Genomic DNA, 15,020 nt, shown 5'->3' on the forward strand with positions numbered 1-15,020 from the left:
CTGTGCCTCGGGGCTGACAGGGGGCGAGAGGCCCGAAGTCCCACTCTCCCCCCTACCCACCCGCCCCTCTAGTGCAGGGGTCTTCAAACTACGGCTCACGGGCCACATGCGGCCCGCAGAGGAGTCTGATCCGGCCCGCCAGGTTTTTTGGGCAGTGAATGCAGCCGAGGTGTTACAGTAGGAATTAGTAGTTCATATAGTCCGGCCCTCCAGCTCTCTGAGGGACCGTGATCTGGCCCCCACTTTAAAAAGTTTGAGGACCCCTGCAGTCTAGTGTTTCTACCCAAGTCCCATCTGCTAGCCCACCAGCCGCCTCTTCCCCAACTCACTGCCCACCACAGCCCTAGCCCGCAGCACCCCCCTCCCCTCCCACTCATCCACACCCCTTCACCCACACCCTCACTCCCTCCTTCACTTCCTCTTCCACCTGCTTCCTCCTGGGTCCCACCCATTCATCCCACGCCATTCATTCATCGCTCTTCAGTCCTGTGGTCTGTGGCAGCCCCCAGGCCCGGGGCCTGTACTAAGTGCTGGGCACTGAGCATGGGGGCGGGGCAGCGCTGAGTGTCAGAAAGACCCCTCGGGGCCACGTGGGCAGCAGACTGGATGGGGGGAAACTGGAGCTGGGAGAAATGGAGACTGGGACCCAGGCTGGGGGTCTCTGAGTATTTTTTTATTAAATATATATATATATTTATATCGGTTTCAGAGGGGAAAGGAGAAGGAGAAGAGATAGAAACATCCATGATGAGAGAGAATCACAGATCAGCTGCCTCCTGCACGCCCCTACTGGGGATTCAGATTGACTGGGAATCAAACCAGCGGCTTGGTTCCTGGATCATGCTCAACTGCCGGGCTCTCTGGGTATTTTTTATCTCCCCCGATCCAAGGCACTGGGCTCCCAGGGCAGTGGGGAGCCCATGAGGGGAAGGGGCAGGGTCAACCTGAGTGCAGAGACACCCTCTGGAGCCCTGCAGGACGTGGCGGGAGGAGGGGATGGGCGCAGAGGGGAGGACTTGGGTGGGAGAGGCAGGGGCAGGAGGAAGAGGGCTGCAGGCCTGGGCAGGAGCTAGGGGGTGACCGTCTATGTCACTGGCATGTCGAGGGAGCCTGGGCCTCCCGCGCCCTGAGCCCCTCCCTCGCGCCCCCACCCCCACCCCCAGCTGCGGGATGCAGAGGTGGAGCGGGATGAGGAGCGCAAGCAGCGCGCCCTGGCGGTGGCCGCGCGCAAGAAGCTGGAGGCGGAGCTGGAGGAGCTGAAGGCGCAGACCTCGGCCGCGGGGCAGGGCAAGGAGGAGGCGGTGAAGCAGCTGCGCCGGATGCAGGTGAGGGGCGGGGCCGAGACCGACGGGGCGGGGCCTGAACTGACGGGGGCGGGGCCAAAGCCCGGGACGGATGGCTCCACCTCCGCTCCTGCGAGACCAGCTTGGACCCCTCCCTCACCCCACCAGCAGCATCCAGCTTACCCACCCCCACCGGCCTTACAAACATCCATACCCCGAAGGCTCACTTGGTTCTTTTCAGATTTTTATTGCCTTTATTTAAAATGCTTAATTTTTAAGTCCAATTCACCCATTTAATTTCTGAAATGGGAATAACATTGGGAAAGTCATATTTTGGTTGTTTAGGGGGAATTTTTTTTTTTTTTTTTATAATGATGTATCAAGGTGGGTTCATCGGTTGTGGCAATGTCCCTCCCTGGGGTAGATGTCGATGATGGGGGGGCGGGGCCTGGGGCAGAGGACTGAGGAAAACCTCCATGCCTTCTGTCCAGTATCGCCCTGAACCTAAAACTGCTCTAAAAAGCCAAGTCTATATTTCATTCTTTAAAAAAAATTTAATCCGCCTAATTTTAATCTGAGAGATCTAAAAATACATTTTTTTATTGATTTCTGAGAGAAGAAGGGAGATGGAGAGAGGGATAGAAACATCAGGGATGAGAGAGAATCATCGATTGGCTGCCTCCTGCACGCCTCCCACTGGGGGTTGAGCCTACACCCCGGGCATGTGCCCTGACTGGGAATTGAACCGTGACCTCCTGGTTCATCAGTCAACCCAACACTGAGCCACACCGGCCGGGCTGTGTTTAATTTCCCTCTGTTTTAAGCATCCTTGAAGAGAAACCCTCAAAGCCATATAACCATGTAGCAAAGCAGCTGGAAGTGTAAGCCCCAACACCGCATGGCCTGGGTTCAAGTCCCGGCCCCGCCACTCACCACCCTGGCCGTGACAGACCTGCCCTCTGTCCTGCGCAGGCCCAGATGAAGGAGCTGTGGCGGGAGGTGGAGGAGACACGCACCTCCCGGGATGAGATCTTTGCCGTCAACCGGGAGAGCGACAAGCGCCTCAAAGGGCTGGAGGCCGAGGTGCTGCGGCTGCAGGAGGTGAGGCCGCATGGACAGGGTCTGGGGTGGGAAGTGGGGGTGAGGGTGGGCTAAGGTGGGAAGAGGGGGGTGGTACCAACTGCACTGGGCCTGGGGGTGTTGGGGAGCCCTGGGGAGGGTTCTGAGCATGAGGGTGGCGGCCTGGTCTGGGGTCTTTAGGGTAAGGTGACCAGACGTCCCGCTTTTGGCGGGACAGTCCCGATTTTTTTTTGTTTTTGTTTTTAAATATATTTTATTGGTTTTATACAGAGAGGAAGGGAGAGAGATAGAGATTTAGAAACATCGATGAGAGAGTCATCGATCAGCTGCCTCTTGCACACCCCCTACTGGGGATATGCCCGCAACCAAGGTACATGCCCTTGACCAGAATCGAACCCGGGACCCTTCAGTCCCCAAGCCGACGCTCTATCCATTGAGCCAAACCGGTCCCAGCGACACTCCCGTTTTTTAACAATTTGTCCCGCGTCCCACGGCGTATTAAAAAAGTCCCAATAGAGTGTCTGCCTGCGGACTGAAGGGTCCTGGGTTCGATTCCAGTCAGGGGCATGTACCTTGGTTGCGGGCATATCCCCAGTAGGGGGTGTGCAAGAGGCAGCTGATCGATGACTCTCTCTCATCGATGTTTCTAACTTTCTATCCTTCTCTCTTCCTCTCTGTAAAAAAATCAATAAAATATATATTTTTAAAAAGTCCTGATTTTTCTCCTGATTTTTAACAATTTGTCCCGTGTCCCGAGGCATTTTAAAAAAGCCCCGATTTTTTCTTAAAAGTCGGGGTTTTTTTAAAAAAATATATTTTATTGATTTTTTACAGAGAGGAAGGGAGAGAGATAGAGAGCTAGAAACGTCTTTGAGAGAGTAACATCAACCAGCTGCCTCTTGCACACCCCCTACCGGGGATGTGCCCGCAACCAAGGTACATGCCCTTGACCGGAATCGAACCTGGGACCTTTCAGTCCGCAGACCGACACTCTACCACTGAGCCAAACCGGTTTCGGCAAAAGTCGGTTTGTTTTTTTTTAAAACGCCGAGGGATGCGGGACAAATTGTCAAAAATCGGGACGTCTGGTCACCTTACCTTCGGGCGAATGAACAGGAGTGAGAGGGGCTGGCGGCGGGGAGGTGGGGAGAGGGGATGAGCCCTGAGTCCGGCTCTGGGAACACGGAGGAAGGAGCCAGGCAGAGAGGAAGGGCACGGGGGGCATGGCTGTGGGTGGAAGGGGTCAGAGGGTGTGGGGGGGGGGTCTGACCCGGTGACTGGGGGAATCGGGGAGGGGGTCAGGTTTGAACGGAGACGCTTGAGCTCGGTGAGGAGGTGATGAGGGTGAGGGGCCGGGGGACAGACAGCGAGAGGTGGACAGCGGTCAGGAGCCCCGGAGAATTCTGTGCGTGGATTGCAGCTCACACCAAAGCCCCCCACGTTCATGCGCCATGAAAAAAGGCCACGGGACTTGAGGCGTGAGAGGCAGCGAGGCTGGAGCCCAGGTGGAGTCCCCCCTCACCTCCGCTGACCACCCCTCCCTCGTCATCGCAGGAACTGGCGGCTTCCGACCGCGCCCGGCGGCAGGCCCAGCAGGAACGGGACGAGATGGCAGACGAGGTGGCCAATGGCAGCCTTAGCAAGTGAGTGGCCCCCCAGGAACGTGGGGCGTGGAGCCCCCTCTGGCCGTCCCGCCCTCTCACCCGCCTGGCCTGTCTTCGCCTTCTCCTAGGGCAGCCATCCTGGACGAGAAGCGGCAGCTGGAGGGGCGCCTGGGGCAGCTGGAGGAGGAGCTGGAGGAGGAGCAGAGCAACGCGGAGCTGCTGGGCAACCGCTACCGCAAGCTGCTGCTGCAGGTGAGCACGCCCTCAGGCCTCCTCCAACAGGCATACGAAAGGGAACGCTCGGGTTGGGTTTTGCAGGGTGAATAGGAGTTCTCAGGGGAGGGAGGTGGTGATGTTTTCATTCATTTGTATTTCTGAGGCCTCCCAAGGGCTGAGCCCAGAGATGAATGACACTGTCACGTTACAGGTGGCATGTGCGGCAATCCAGTATCCTGGGTCCCGGGGAGAGGTCGTGGGAATTGGTCTCTGCAGGAGTCACAAGGAGAGAGAGAGAGAACAAGAAACCATGGACTTGTTACTTTATTTATTTATGCATCCATTGGTTGCCCTATCACCAGTGTCCCTAAGATAAGGTGACCAGACGTCCCACTTTTGGCGGGACAGTCCCGATTTTTAACAATTTGTCCCGCATCCCGCGGTGTTTTAAAATGCCGCAGGACAAATTGTTAAAAATCGCCAAAAGCGGGATGTCTGGTCACCTTACCCTAAGAGGAAGGGAGGAAGGGAGAGAGGGAGGGAGGGAGGGAGGGAAGGAGGGGAGAATGAGAGAAAGGAGAGAGAGAAAAGAGAGAAAGAAAGAAAGAAAGAAAGAAAGAAAGAAAGAAAGAAAGAAAGAAAGAAAGAAAGAAAGAAAAAAAAAAGAAAGAAAGAAAGGCAGGCAGGCCAAAACCGGTTTGGCTCAGTGGATAGAGCGTTGGCCTGCGGACTGAAGGGTCCCGATTCCGGTTGGGGGCATGTGCCTTGGTTGCGGGCACGTCCCCAGTGGGGGGTGTGCAGGGGGCAGCTGATTGATGATTCTCTCTCATCGATGTTTCTAACTCTCTCTTCCTCTCTGTAAAAAATTTAAAAAATAATAATAATAAAAGAAAAGAGAGAAAGAAAGAAAGGAACCAGTAATCCTGAATTGGACTTGGATGTGTTCACGGGCCTGTATGAGTTATTTTATGTAGATCCATCCTCTGTCCATCCAAAAGGCCTGGAAACAATAATCAATCTAGCAGCATTGAGCACCCCCACTATCTAAATTGTGGTCTAGGCCTAGCTGGTCTGGCTCCTGGATAGAGAGTCGGCCATGCAGACGGAAGGGTCCCGGACTCTATTCCGGTCAGGGCACGTGCCCAGGTGGCAGGTTCGACCCCCAATGATGGAGATTCTCTCTCATCATGGATGTTTCTCCCTTTCTCCCTGTCTCAATCAATTAATTAAAACATTTTTTTTAAGTAGCCACTTCCCCTTTAAAAAAAAAAGGAAAAAAAAAAGCTCATCCATGGAGGCCACTCAGACCTGCTGTGTCACAGTCTCTGGACATATTTTCAGATTTATTTTTTTTTCATAAGTTTCCCAGATGATCCTGTTGCAAAAAAAAAAAAAAAGAAAAGAAAAAAAAAAAAGTGTGATAACTCTTGGAATAGGCTCATTCACGGTCAGAGGTAGAATTTATAGCATTTAAGCAAGTTTGTGATAGTCTTGTGGGCTTATCAAAATAGCAAAAACCTGTCCTGGTTTTGGTTGGTTCAGTCAGTGTTTCTCAAACTTCTCTCATGATGAGAATCACCTGGTGGAGTTGTTAAAATACGGATTCCTGAATCCCAACTAGGAAGTGCTAAACTAGAATTTTTGGGAACATATAGGTAAAATTATATATTTAACTAGTATATATTTAATTGAATATGTAAACATATAGGTGAAATTGTATATTTAACTAGTGCTTTAAGCTTAGAGCACTAGTTAATTATACAATTTCACCTATATGTTCCCCAAAATTCTAGTTTAGCACTTCTTAGTTGGGATTCAGGAATCCGTATTTTAACAACTCCACCAGGTGGTTCTCGTCATGAGAGAAGTTTGGGAAACACTGGGTTAGAGCATCGCCCTGCTACGCCAAGGTTGTGGTTCGATGCCCGGTCAGGGCACATACCAGAAGCAACCAATGAATGCATAAATGAGTGGAAATACAAATTGCTGTTTTCTCTCGCTCCCGTTCCCTCTCTCTCTAAAATCAAGCAATATTTTTTTTTTTTTCTAAAATAGCACCAATCTATCCAAAAGGCAATGCTGTTGGCTGATAGGTCGATCCGGAAAGACACACGTTTGCGTGTGTTGAGTCCTTAGTGTGTGTCAGCTTCACCCACCTCATTGTGGGAGGAGCCTGGACTTCCCACCCCCTCTCCTCTGAGCCTCCGCCGTGACAGCCTGCCCCTCCCCCCCCCCCCCCCCAGGTGGAATCGCTGACCACAGAGCTGTCCGCCGAGCGCAGCTTCTCGGCCAAGGCGGAGAGCGGGCGGCAGCAGCTGGAGCGGCAGGTCCAGGAGCTCCGGGAGCGCCTGGGCGAGGAAGACGCGGGGGCCCGGGCCCGCCAGAAGATGACCATCGCCGCCCTCGAGTCCAAGCTGGCCCAGACCGAGGAGCAGCTGGAGCAGGAAAACAGGTAGGCGGGAGCGGCGGGTATGGCTGGGGGGCGACCCCCACATTCTGGTCAGTGAGATGAAAGGGAGTTGTATCACAAACACCTGATTTGAAACCTCTCCAAGGCATCCTAATGCTAATGGTTGCCGACTTCCTGTATCATTTAAGAGGCTTTGAGCTGCAGGAACCTGTACTTCCAATACATGTATGATTTCAGCAGTAGTGTAGCAGGTAGCTAGAGCTGCGTAACAAATATCCTCAAACTTAGTGGCTTAAAACAACAGCCATTTCCCCTGAAACCAAATAATTTTTTATTAACCAGTGTCACCCCCAAGAAATCCAATTAAAAATTAGCATTTGCCACATGCATAATAAGATGGAACACATTTTCGTTTGCTTGCTGGCATTTTGGATAGCCTCTTTCGTGAAATAAATGCCCGTTTAAGTCTTTTGCCCATTAAACAATGACAACCACCACCATTTATTCTTGCTCATGAGTCCTTGGACGGGCTGATAGGGTCAGCTGTTCTGAGCCCACGGGGTCTCACTCATGCACTTTTGCTCACCTGAGGGTAGCTAGCTAGGTTTGCTGATCTTGGCTGGCTCTCCTATGTCGAAGGTCTCACCTGGGACAACTAGGCTGGCCCAGGACTGCTCACATGGCAGGTTCAAGGTTCCAAGAGTGAGGGAAAGGGTTGAAGGCTTGCTGGGCCCTAGACTGGAAACTGGGCTCTCTCCTGACTGTCGCCTTCACGCCTGTCTCCAGGGAGCGCATCCTCTCCGGCAAGCTGGTGCGCAGAGCCGAGAAGCGGCTTAAAGAGGTGGTGCTGCAGGTGGAGGAGGAGCGGAGAGTGGCTGACCAGCTCAGGGACCAGGTGAGCGGCTGACCACACGCGGGAGCGGTGGGGGTGGGGACCGCCAACAGGGAAATAGCAGCGAGTTCCCGTCACAGGAGGCCACATGAAGGTGCTGCCGGCCTGGAACTAACGCAGACACCACCCGGGGCGTGGTGCCGTCGCACAGAGCTGGAGTCAGGGACTTTGCGACCCACAAATGTTGAACCTAGGAAGGCTGAGCATTCTGGGAGCTGAGACAGCCAAGGAGAGGCTAGGCCAGGGCTAAAATAACACATACTGTTTATTTGTTTATTTTTTAAATATTTTTTAATTGATTTTTTACAGAGAGAAAGAGAGAGGGATAGAGAATTAGAAACATCGATGAGAGAGAATCATCGATCAGCTGCCTCTTGCACACCCCCTACTGGGGATGTGCCTGCAACCAAGGTACATGCCCTTGACCGGAATTGAACCTGGGACCTTTCAGTCTGCAGGCCAACGCTCTATCCACTGAGCCAAACCAGTTTTGGCAACACATAATATTTATTTCGATGAGCTGGGCATCGAACAGCTCACATAGCAAGGAGTCCACTTATTTCTTATCAGAACACTGTGGTGGTATAGTTATTTTCCCCTTGTGTTCATATGAGGAAACAGAGGCACAGGAAGGTGAAACAACTTGCTCAGAAGTATTTTGCTTGAAAGAGCTTGAGTTGAGTGAGGGTTCAAATCCCCAGCACATGGCTGCAGAGCCTGTGCTCTTAATTACTGAGCAGTTACTGAGTCCTAAGCTCTGTGCTACCTGCTTTTTCTTTTTAAGTTCTTTTTTAAAAAGATGTTTTTATTGGTTTTAGAGAGAGGAAAGGAGAGAGGGGGAGAGCTAGAAGCATTGATGAGAGAGAATCATCAATCAGCTATCTCCTGCACTCCCTCCACTGGGGATCCAGCCCACAACCAAGGCATGTGCCCTGACTGGTAATCGAACCAGTGACCAAGAGGTTCATGAGCCGACGCTCAACCACTGAGCCACTTGCTTTATTTTTTATGTATTTTTTTAAATTATTGATAGTATTACAGATATCTCCTATATTCCCCTTTCCTCCTCTTCTCAGCCCTTACCCTCCCCCCCAGGTCTTCATAACCACTACTTAAATTCCACTTTTTAAAAAAATAAATGCTTGTGTTCTCTCATTAGTCTGATTTCCCAGGTGAGGAAACAAACTTTTAAAGGGGATATATAATTTGCATCAAAGTCACAGTCAGTAAAGACAGAGCCTGGATCAGATTCCAGGTGTCAGGCTCTATATGGCAGTTGCCAACCAATGGCCTGTGGACCACTGGTGGTCCGTGAGGTCTGAAAGATTGGCAACTATTGCCGAAACCGGTTTGGCTCAGCTGTAGAGTGTCGGTCTGGGGACTGAAAGATCCCAGGTTCGATTCCGGTCAAGGGCATGTACCTTGGTTGCGGGCACATCCCTGGTAGGGGGTGTGCAAGAGGCAGCTGGTTGATGTTTCTCTCTCATCGGTGTTTCTAATTCTCTATCCCTCTCTCTTTCTCTCTGTAAAAAAATCAATAAAAAAATATTTTAAAAATAAATAAATAAATAAATAAATAAATAAAAAAATTGGCAACTATTGGTTTAAGGGAAACCTTTTTTTTTTTTTTAATATATTTTATTGATTTTGTACAGAGAGGAAGGGAGAGAGATAGAAAGCTAGAAACATTGATGAGAGAGAGTCATCTATCAGCTGCCTCTTGCACACCCCCTACTGGGGATATGCCCGCAACCAAGGCACATGCCCTTGACCGGAATCGAACCCGGTCCCTTCAGTCCCCAAGCCGACGCTCTATCCATTGAGCCAAACCAGTCTCGGCTGGTTTAAGGGAAACCTTTGGACCAGCGGTTGCCAACTGGTGGTTCGCGCACCACTGGAGGTTCATGAGGTCCACTGTGCCCTTAAAAGCTCAGCTGTATTCACCATTCATTCTACAAACAATCATTTAGTACCCACTATATGCTGGGCATTGTGCTGGGCATTGGAGATATGGCTGTGAATGAGACAGAGAAGGTCCCTGCCCTCACAGAACTCACATTTTCAGAATAGAAAAAAAAAAAAAAGACACAAGAAACCAATAAACAAGCAAAGATAATTATAGATTGTGACAAAGGTTATGCAGAAAAAAGAATGAAGGACAAGGGAGACACAGAGGATTGAAAAATCCTCTTTTAGGAGGTGTCATTTGAATTGATACCTGAAGCTTGAGGAAGAGCCAGGCAGAGGGAACGCCAGGTGAAAAGGCCTTGGGGTGTGGAAATAAGCTTGGTGGATTCGGAGCAGAAAGGTCACCAGTGTGGCTCCAGAGAATGGGTTGGTGGGACAGACAGAGTGAGAAGACCGAGGGTTGAGGACAAGGACGACACCCAGAGACATGACCTGGCCTCCTTGCCCCCGCCAAGCTGGAGAAGGGGAACCTTCGGGTGAAGCAGCTGAAGCGGCAGCTGGAGGAGGCTGAGGAGGAGGCGTCCCGGGCTCAGGCCGGCCGGCGGAGGCTGCAGAGGGAGCTGGAGGACATCACAGAGTCCGCCGAGTCCATGAACCGCGAGGTGACCACGCTGAGGAACCGGCTCCGGTATGGCCACCCGCACACACACACGCACCCTCACCCCATAAACACCTGTCCCCCCTCTCCGTCCCCCATTTCTGGCCCTCCCACCGCTCTCTGGCCCTCCTTTTCTCTTTGGTCTTCTGTCCCCATCATTCTCAGTCCCTCTGTCCTCACCTCTCTGTCCCTGTATTCCCCCGTTTCTCTCCCCACCCACCCTTGCCCTCCACCCATCTCTCTCCAGCCCTCCCCATCTCATCTCTCCCCTCTCATTGTATTATGTCTCTCTCCCTATCATCCTATTGCTCACTTTTCCTCTACACCCTTCACGTAACCCGTCTGCCCGTCTCTCCCTTCGCCCGCAGACGCGCGCCCCTCACCTTCACCACCCGCACCGTGCGCCAGGTGTTCCGGCTGGAGGAGGGCGTGGCTTCAGACGAGGAGGCCGAGGAGGCGGAGCCAGGCTCTGGCCCGCAGCCCCAGGAGTCCGACGGGCCCCAGGAAGTGCAGCCCCAGTGACCCCTCCCCGCTCCGAGCCACCAGCCCCTCCCTCCCTGGCCCTGGAGGGCGCAGGTCCCACGAACCCACCCTGTGGCTTCTTGCACTTTGGAAATGGTGCCCCCTGCTGGCACCACCCACTCATCCACCCCACCCCAGAGGGCCCCCTGAGACCTCCACAAACGCAGAACACCAAAGAGCCCAGGTGGGGAGCAGGAGGCGAGGACTGGGGCTCTCTCGCTGGAGTGGAAATTCGGGTGTCGTTCGCACGCTGTGGACCTATACAGCTCCCATACTTACTTCAGATGCTGATGGTCTTTATTAGGAAGGGAGCGTGCCTCCCCCCGTCCCCCTCCCTGCCATGGCCTCCTCTTCTCCCTCCCCCCGCCCCCCGGCCCCCTGTCTCCCAGCCTTTGATTCCTGCAGAGGAGCAGGATCAGGGGGCCTGTCTCACCCCACTCTTCCCATGCTCTGCCCTCCCTTCTGTTGCTCTCGTGTGATCACAGTCTGGTTAGAGTCCCCATGGGGGCGGGAGGGGTCACCCTGACTTTCCGGCCTCCGGCTCTGGTGGAAATAAACTCCAGCCCTAACTAGACCCCGCGGGGTGGTGTGTGTTTCTGCGGGGGGTTGTGGTAGGGGGATCTCTCTGGTGGGTCCAGGCGGGCCCTGGCTTCTTGCACCTGCTGGGGCTGCAGGTGGGCAGCCTGCTGATTCTGCTCACAGCTGGTCGGTGTTGGGGGACCTCCTGGTACTGGGCATCACCCCACGCCCACGTCCCCGCCTCCCTTCAAAGCACTGCGTCCATTAGCCAGAGGAGGAGGCTGAGGCTCAAGAGCTGCGATGCCCCTCACTCTAAACCAGGAGTGGCAGTGGGGTGCTTGCTGTGCTCTGGCCTCTGGCTGGCCGCCTAGTCTTTGCAAAACAATGGAGGCCCAGGCCGTGGCCGAGGCCGTGGCCGTCTATTTAGCTGTGCTGAACACAAGACGTTTGTCCCAATTCCCAGCACATCTAGAGGCGAAGATCTCATTGCTTCCCAGCACCTTGGACAGTGCCTGGCACCCAGTTGGCTTTCATAATGTATTATTTGCTGAATGACTAGATCACGCTGTCCTGGCCTTTTATTTTTTAAAAAAAAAACATTAACAATTTTAAAATATATTTTATTGATTTTTACAGAAAGGAAGGGAGAAGGATAGAGTTAGAAACATCGATGAGAGAGAAACATCCATCAGCTGCCTCCTGCATACCTCCTACTAGGGATGTGCCCGCAACCAAGGTACATGCCCTTGACCGGAATCGAACCTGGGACCCTTCAGTCCGCAGGCCGAAGCTCTATCCGCTGAGCCAAACCGGTTAGGGCTAAACATATTTTTACCGATCTCAGAGAGGAAGGAAGAGGGAGAGACAGAAACATCGATGATGAGAGACTCATGGATTGGCTGCCTCTTGCATGCCCCCCACTGGGGAATCAAGCCCACAACCCAGCCCTTGAACGGAATGGAACCTGGGACCCTTCAGTCCTCAGGCCACTGCTCTAACCACTGAGCCAGACCGGCCACGGTCCATCCTGGCCTTTTAGAGTGGCAGAAGCCCAGAGAGGTCGAGACTTGCCCAAGGGCCCACAGCCACGAAGTTGAACCCAGGCAGACTGTCTTCGTAGTTAGCAATAGGGAGCAGGCTGCCCTGAGCCCCTGAGCACACCCTGGGGACCCAGGTCCCTCCTCTCCTGGGGACCAGTCACTCTCAGGAGCTCCTATCATCCAGATGCCCTCAGACCTCCCAGCTAGCGGTGTAGGCAGGCACTCACCCCAAATCACCAAGTGAGAGCCGGTGTTCAACGGTGTTCACGTTGCATATTATTGACTTTTTGATTTTTTTTATATATATATAAAATAAAGCCTTTCCCCGAACCCCGAGCCCCCAGAATGCACACCCATGCCTGCTACCACTTTAACCCAGCCCCTGGTCTTGAAGACCCAATACCCCTCTGTGGACCCCAAAAGCTCCCCAGCCCTCCCCGGGGGAGGGGGCTCCCCAACACACGGACAGGACGCGGCTTTTAAATGAAAAGGAAACTTTAATTTCGGTGGGGAATGAGAAGGGTGAGTGGAAGGGGGGCATGACACTTTTTCTTTTTTTGGGGGGGTGGCATGCGGCAGCTTCTGCATCGGGCGGTTCATGCACCCAGGGTGGGCGTGGGGAGGCCTGGGGGAGGGGCCTGCCGACCCCTCCCTCCCTGCCCTGGGGGTGGGCTTGAGAAGACCCGCCGTTAGCACCAGAGTTGGACGATTTGCAGACCTCCCCTCCCCACACTGACTGACTGGCTGACTCCGGACCCCCGCCCCCATCCCTGAGAGCGCCCCCTGGCCGCCACCCCCTCCCCCTCCGCCCGGACAGGCCAGGCTCGCCCCGCCCACGTCGGAGGGAGAGAAACTTATTGCTGTGTGTGCCGGGGAGGGGAGCCGCCGAGCCCGGGAGGACCCCGCCGTCCGTCCCTCGCCCCCCCGCCCCGCCCCCCGCCCCGCCCCCGTGCGTGCCGAGCGCCGGAGGGCGCCACATGCGAGTGGGGAGCGTCATGCAGCGCATGCGTGCAGTTGCGGGCACCCTGGCGGCGGGGCGGGGCGTGGGAAAGGGGCGGGGCGTGGGAAAGTGAGCGGGAGCGGAAGTCGTCCCGTTAGCTCGCTCCCCTCCCCGCCCCACCCCGAATCCCACGTTGTTTATTGACTTGGGGGGATGAGAATCACGTTTTGTGGAGGCTTATCATGATCGTGGTTACTTTTAAAAGCTGAACTAAAAAGCTGGGGACGGGTGGCAGGTGGGGGCAGGGGGAGACGGGGGGAAGAGGTCTGTACCCTTTGGAAAAGACCCTCGCCCCCTTCCCCCCGTCTCCCGTGAGGGTCTGGGGAATGGGGGCGGGGGGAGGGCTTTTTTTTTTTTTTTTTAAAGAAGTTAAACCCTTTGGCAATAGAATCAGTCCCCACCCCCATACCCTGGTGTCTGGGGCCCCTAGCCCTTTGCCCCGCCCCGCTCCCCGCAGAACCTGCCCCTCCCCTCGCCCCAGATTCGCCAGGGTTTAGGGTCCGAGGGGAAGGATGGGGGGACTCAAAGTGCCCCTTGCATAGGAATCGTTGCATCAAGAATCGTGCTCAGTGACACCCCACCCCCCGCCCCTCGGGTGGGGTTCCTGAGGCTGTGGGAGCACAGGGAGGAGGAAGGCTGCTAATTCTGTGGGCCCCCGGCTCCAAAAGCGGGAGGGGAGGGGTTCCTCTAAGGATTCTGGGACCCGGGTGGTCTCCAGGCTTGGGGGAGGTAGCGCATCCTTGAGCCAGGATGGGATGTGAGAAGAGATTTTCCTACCCGCGGGCGTGGGGGGCGGGGAACATGGAACCGCGGGCTGGGGTCCCCGCCCAGGTGGGTGGGTGGTTGCCTAAGCCTCCATGTCCCAGTGTCCGTCCGTCCGTTCGGCCGTCTCTAGATGGAGACACGTGACCTCAATAACCGGCCGCGCAGCACAACCTGGACTCACTGGCCTCTGAGCGAAGCGCCCTAAAAGGCAGAACCCCAGCAAAGACACGAGCTCCCGGGTGCTCGTCCTCGCACTGCCTGGACCTCAGCAGGTCAGAGGCACGAACACACCCTCTGGGGAGCACTGGTGTCCGTGAAGAGGGTGCCATTTAAGGGAAGGCATGTTGGGGGGGGTGCCCTGGGCAGATCAGGTTCCCTGGAAGGGCAGGCAGGTCCGGGCCCGCCTTGGAAATCCTAGGGGCCAGGGGAGCCTGAGGTGGGTGTCTGGTGGCAGAGACTCGGGGGTGTCTGGTGGGGTTGAGGCCTGAGGATTCGGGGTGTCCAGGAAGTGTCTGAGACCGGGAAGGGTCTGGAGCATCCCAAAGGCGGAGAGAAGCTGCAGGCTGGGCGCCTCTTGGAGGGCGGAGGCACCGGGATGCACTCCAGGGAGTGGCTGGCCGTGGGGCTGGGCTGGGGGGGGGGGGGGCATCTGTGTGCAGGGACTAAGTTTGGGGGGGGGGTGTTTGGAGGATGCGGGGGGGCCAGGGCCAGTGTCGGGAATTCTGGGTGCAGGGCTCATGTCCCGGGAACCTGGCGGGGGGCTGGGGGATGTGTGTGCGCTGGGGCCAGACTTCCCAGGAGGTCTGAGTCCATGCAGCAAGCACAGAGGCGAGCAGATCCTGTGGGGGTGGGGGTGGGGTGAACGGGTGCAGTCCACCAGAGGGACCCTCCTCAAAGCTGAGGGAGCAGCTGGCCGCAGCGCCCCGCTTCTGCCATCTGAGCTCAGCTCGGGTGGTTGGCTGCATGGCTGTCCCTCCTCCCCCGTGTGGTCGCTAATTTTTATTTGTGATCCATGCAGGATGGGCTGCCCTCCAGGAGGGGGGAGGGGAGGAGGCAAGGAGACCCTCCTGCACCCCACCCGACCCCCTCGAGGCTCCACGCCCCCTCCCCAGAGTGCCCCTCC

At 55.0% G+C, this 15,020-nt stretch overlaps 1 protein-coding gene across 1 annotated transcript in view; it reads left to right on the forward strand.

Annotated features, from left to right (window-relative positions):
* MYH14 (myosin heavy chain 14) overlaps positions 1-11,147 on the forward strand; it is a 76,342-nt gene extending 65,195 nt beyond the window's left edge. The window contains 8 exon segments of the mRNA XM_084905762.1: positions 1,164-1,325; positions 2,256-2,384; positions 3,918-4,006; positions 4,096-4,219; positions 6,427-6,635; positions 7,380-7,488; positions 9,909-10,081; positions 10,420-11,147. Of these exon segments, the coding sequence (XP_084761888.1) occupies positions 1,164-1,325; positions 2,256-2,384; positions 3,918-4,006; positions 4,096-4,219; positions 6,427-6,635; positions 7,380-7,488; positions 9,909-10,081; positions 10,420-10,573 (1,149 nt within the window). The 3' untranslated portion in view covers positions 10,574-11,147.
* The last annotated feature ends 3,873 nt before the right edge of the window (positions 11,148-15,020 follow it).

The sequence above is a fragment of the Pipistrellus hanaki genome (genome assembly GCF_964339955.1).
Source record: "Pipistrellus hanaki genome assembly, chromosome: 15".
Classification (NCBI taxonomy): Eukaryota; Metazoa; Chordata; class Mammalia; order Chiroptera; family Vespertilionidae; genus Pipistrellus; species Pipistrellus hanaki.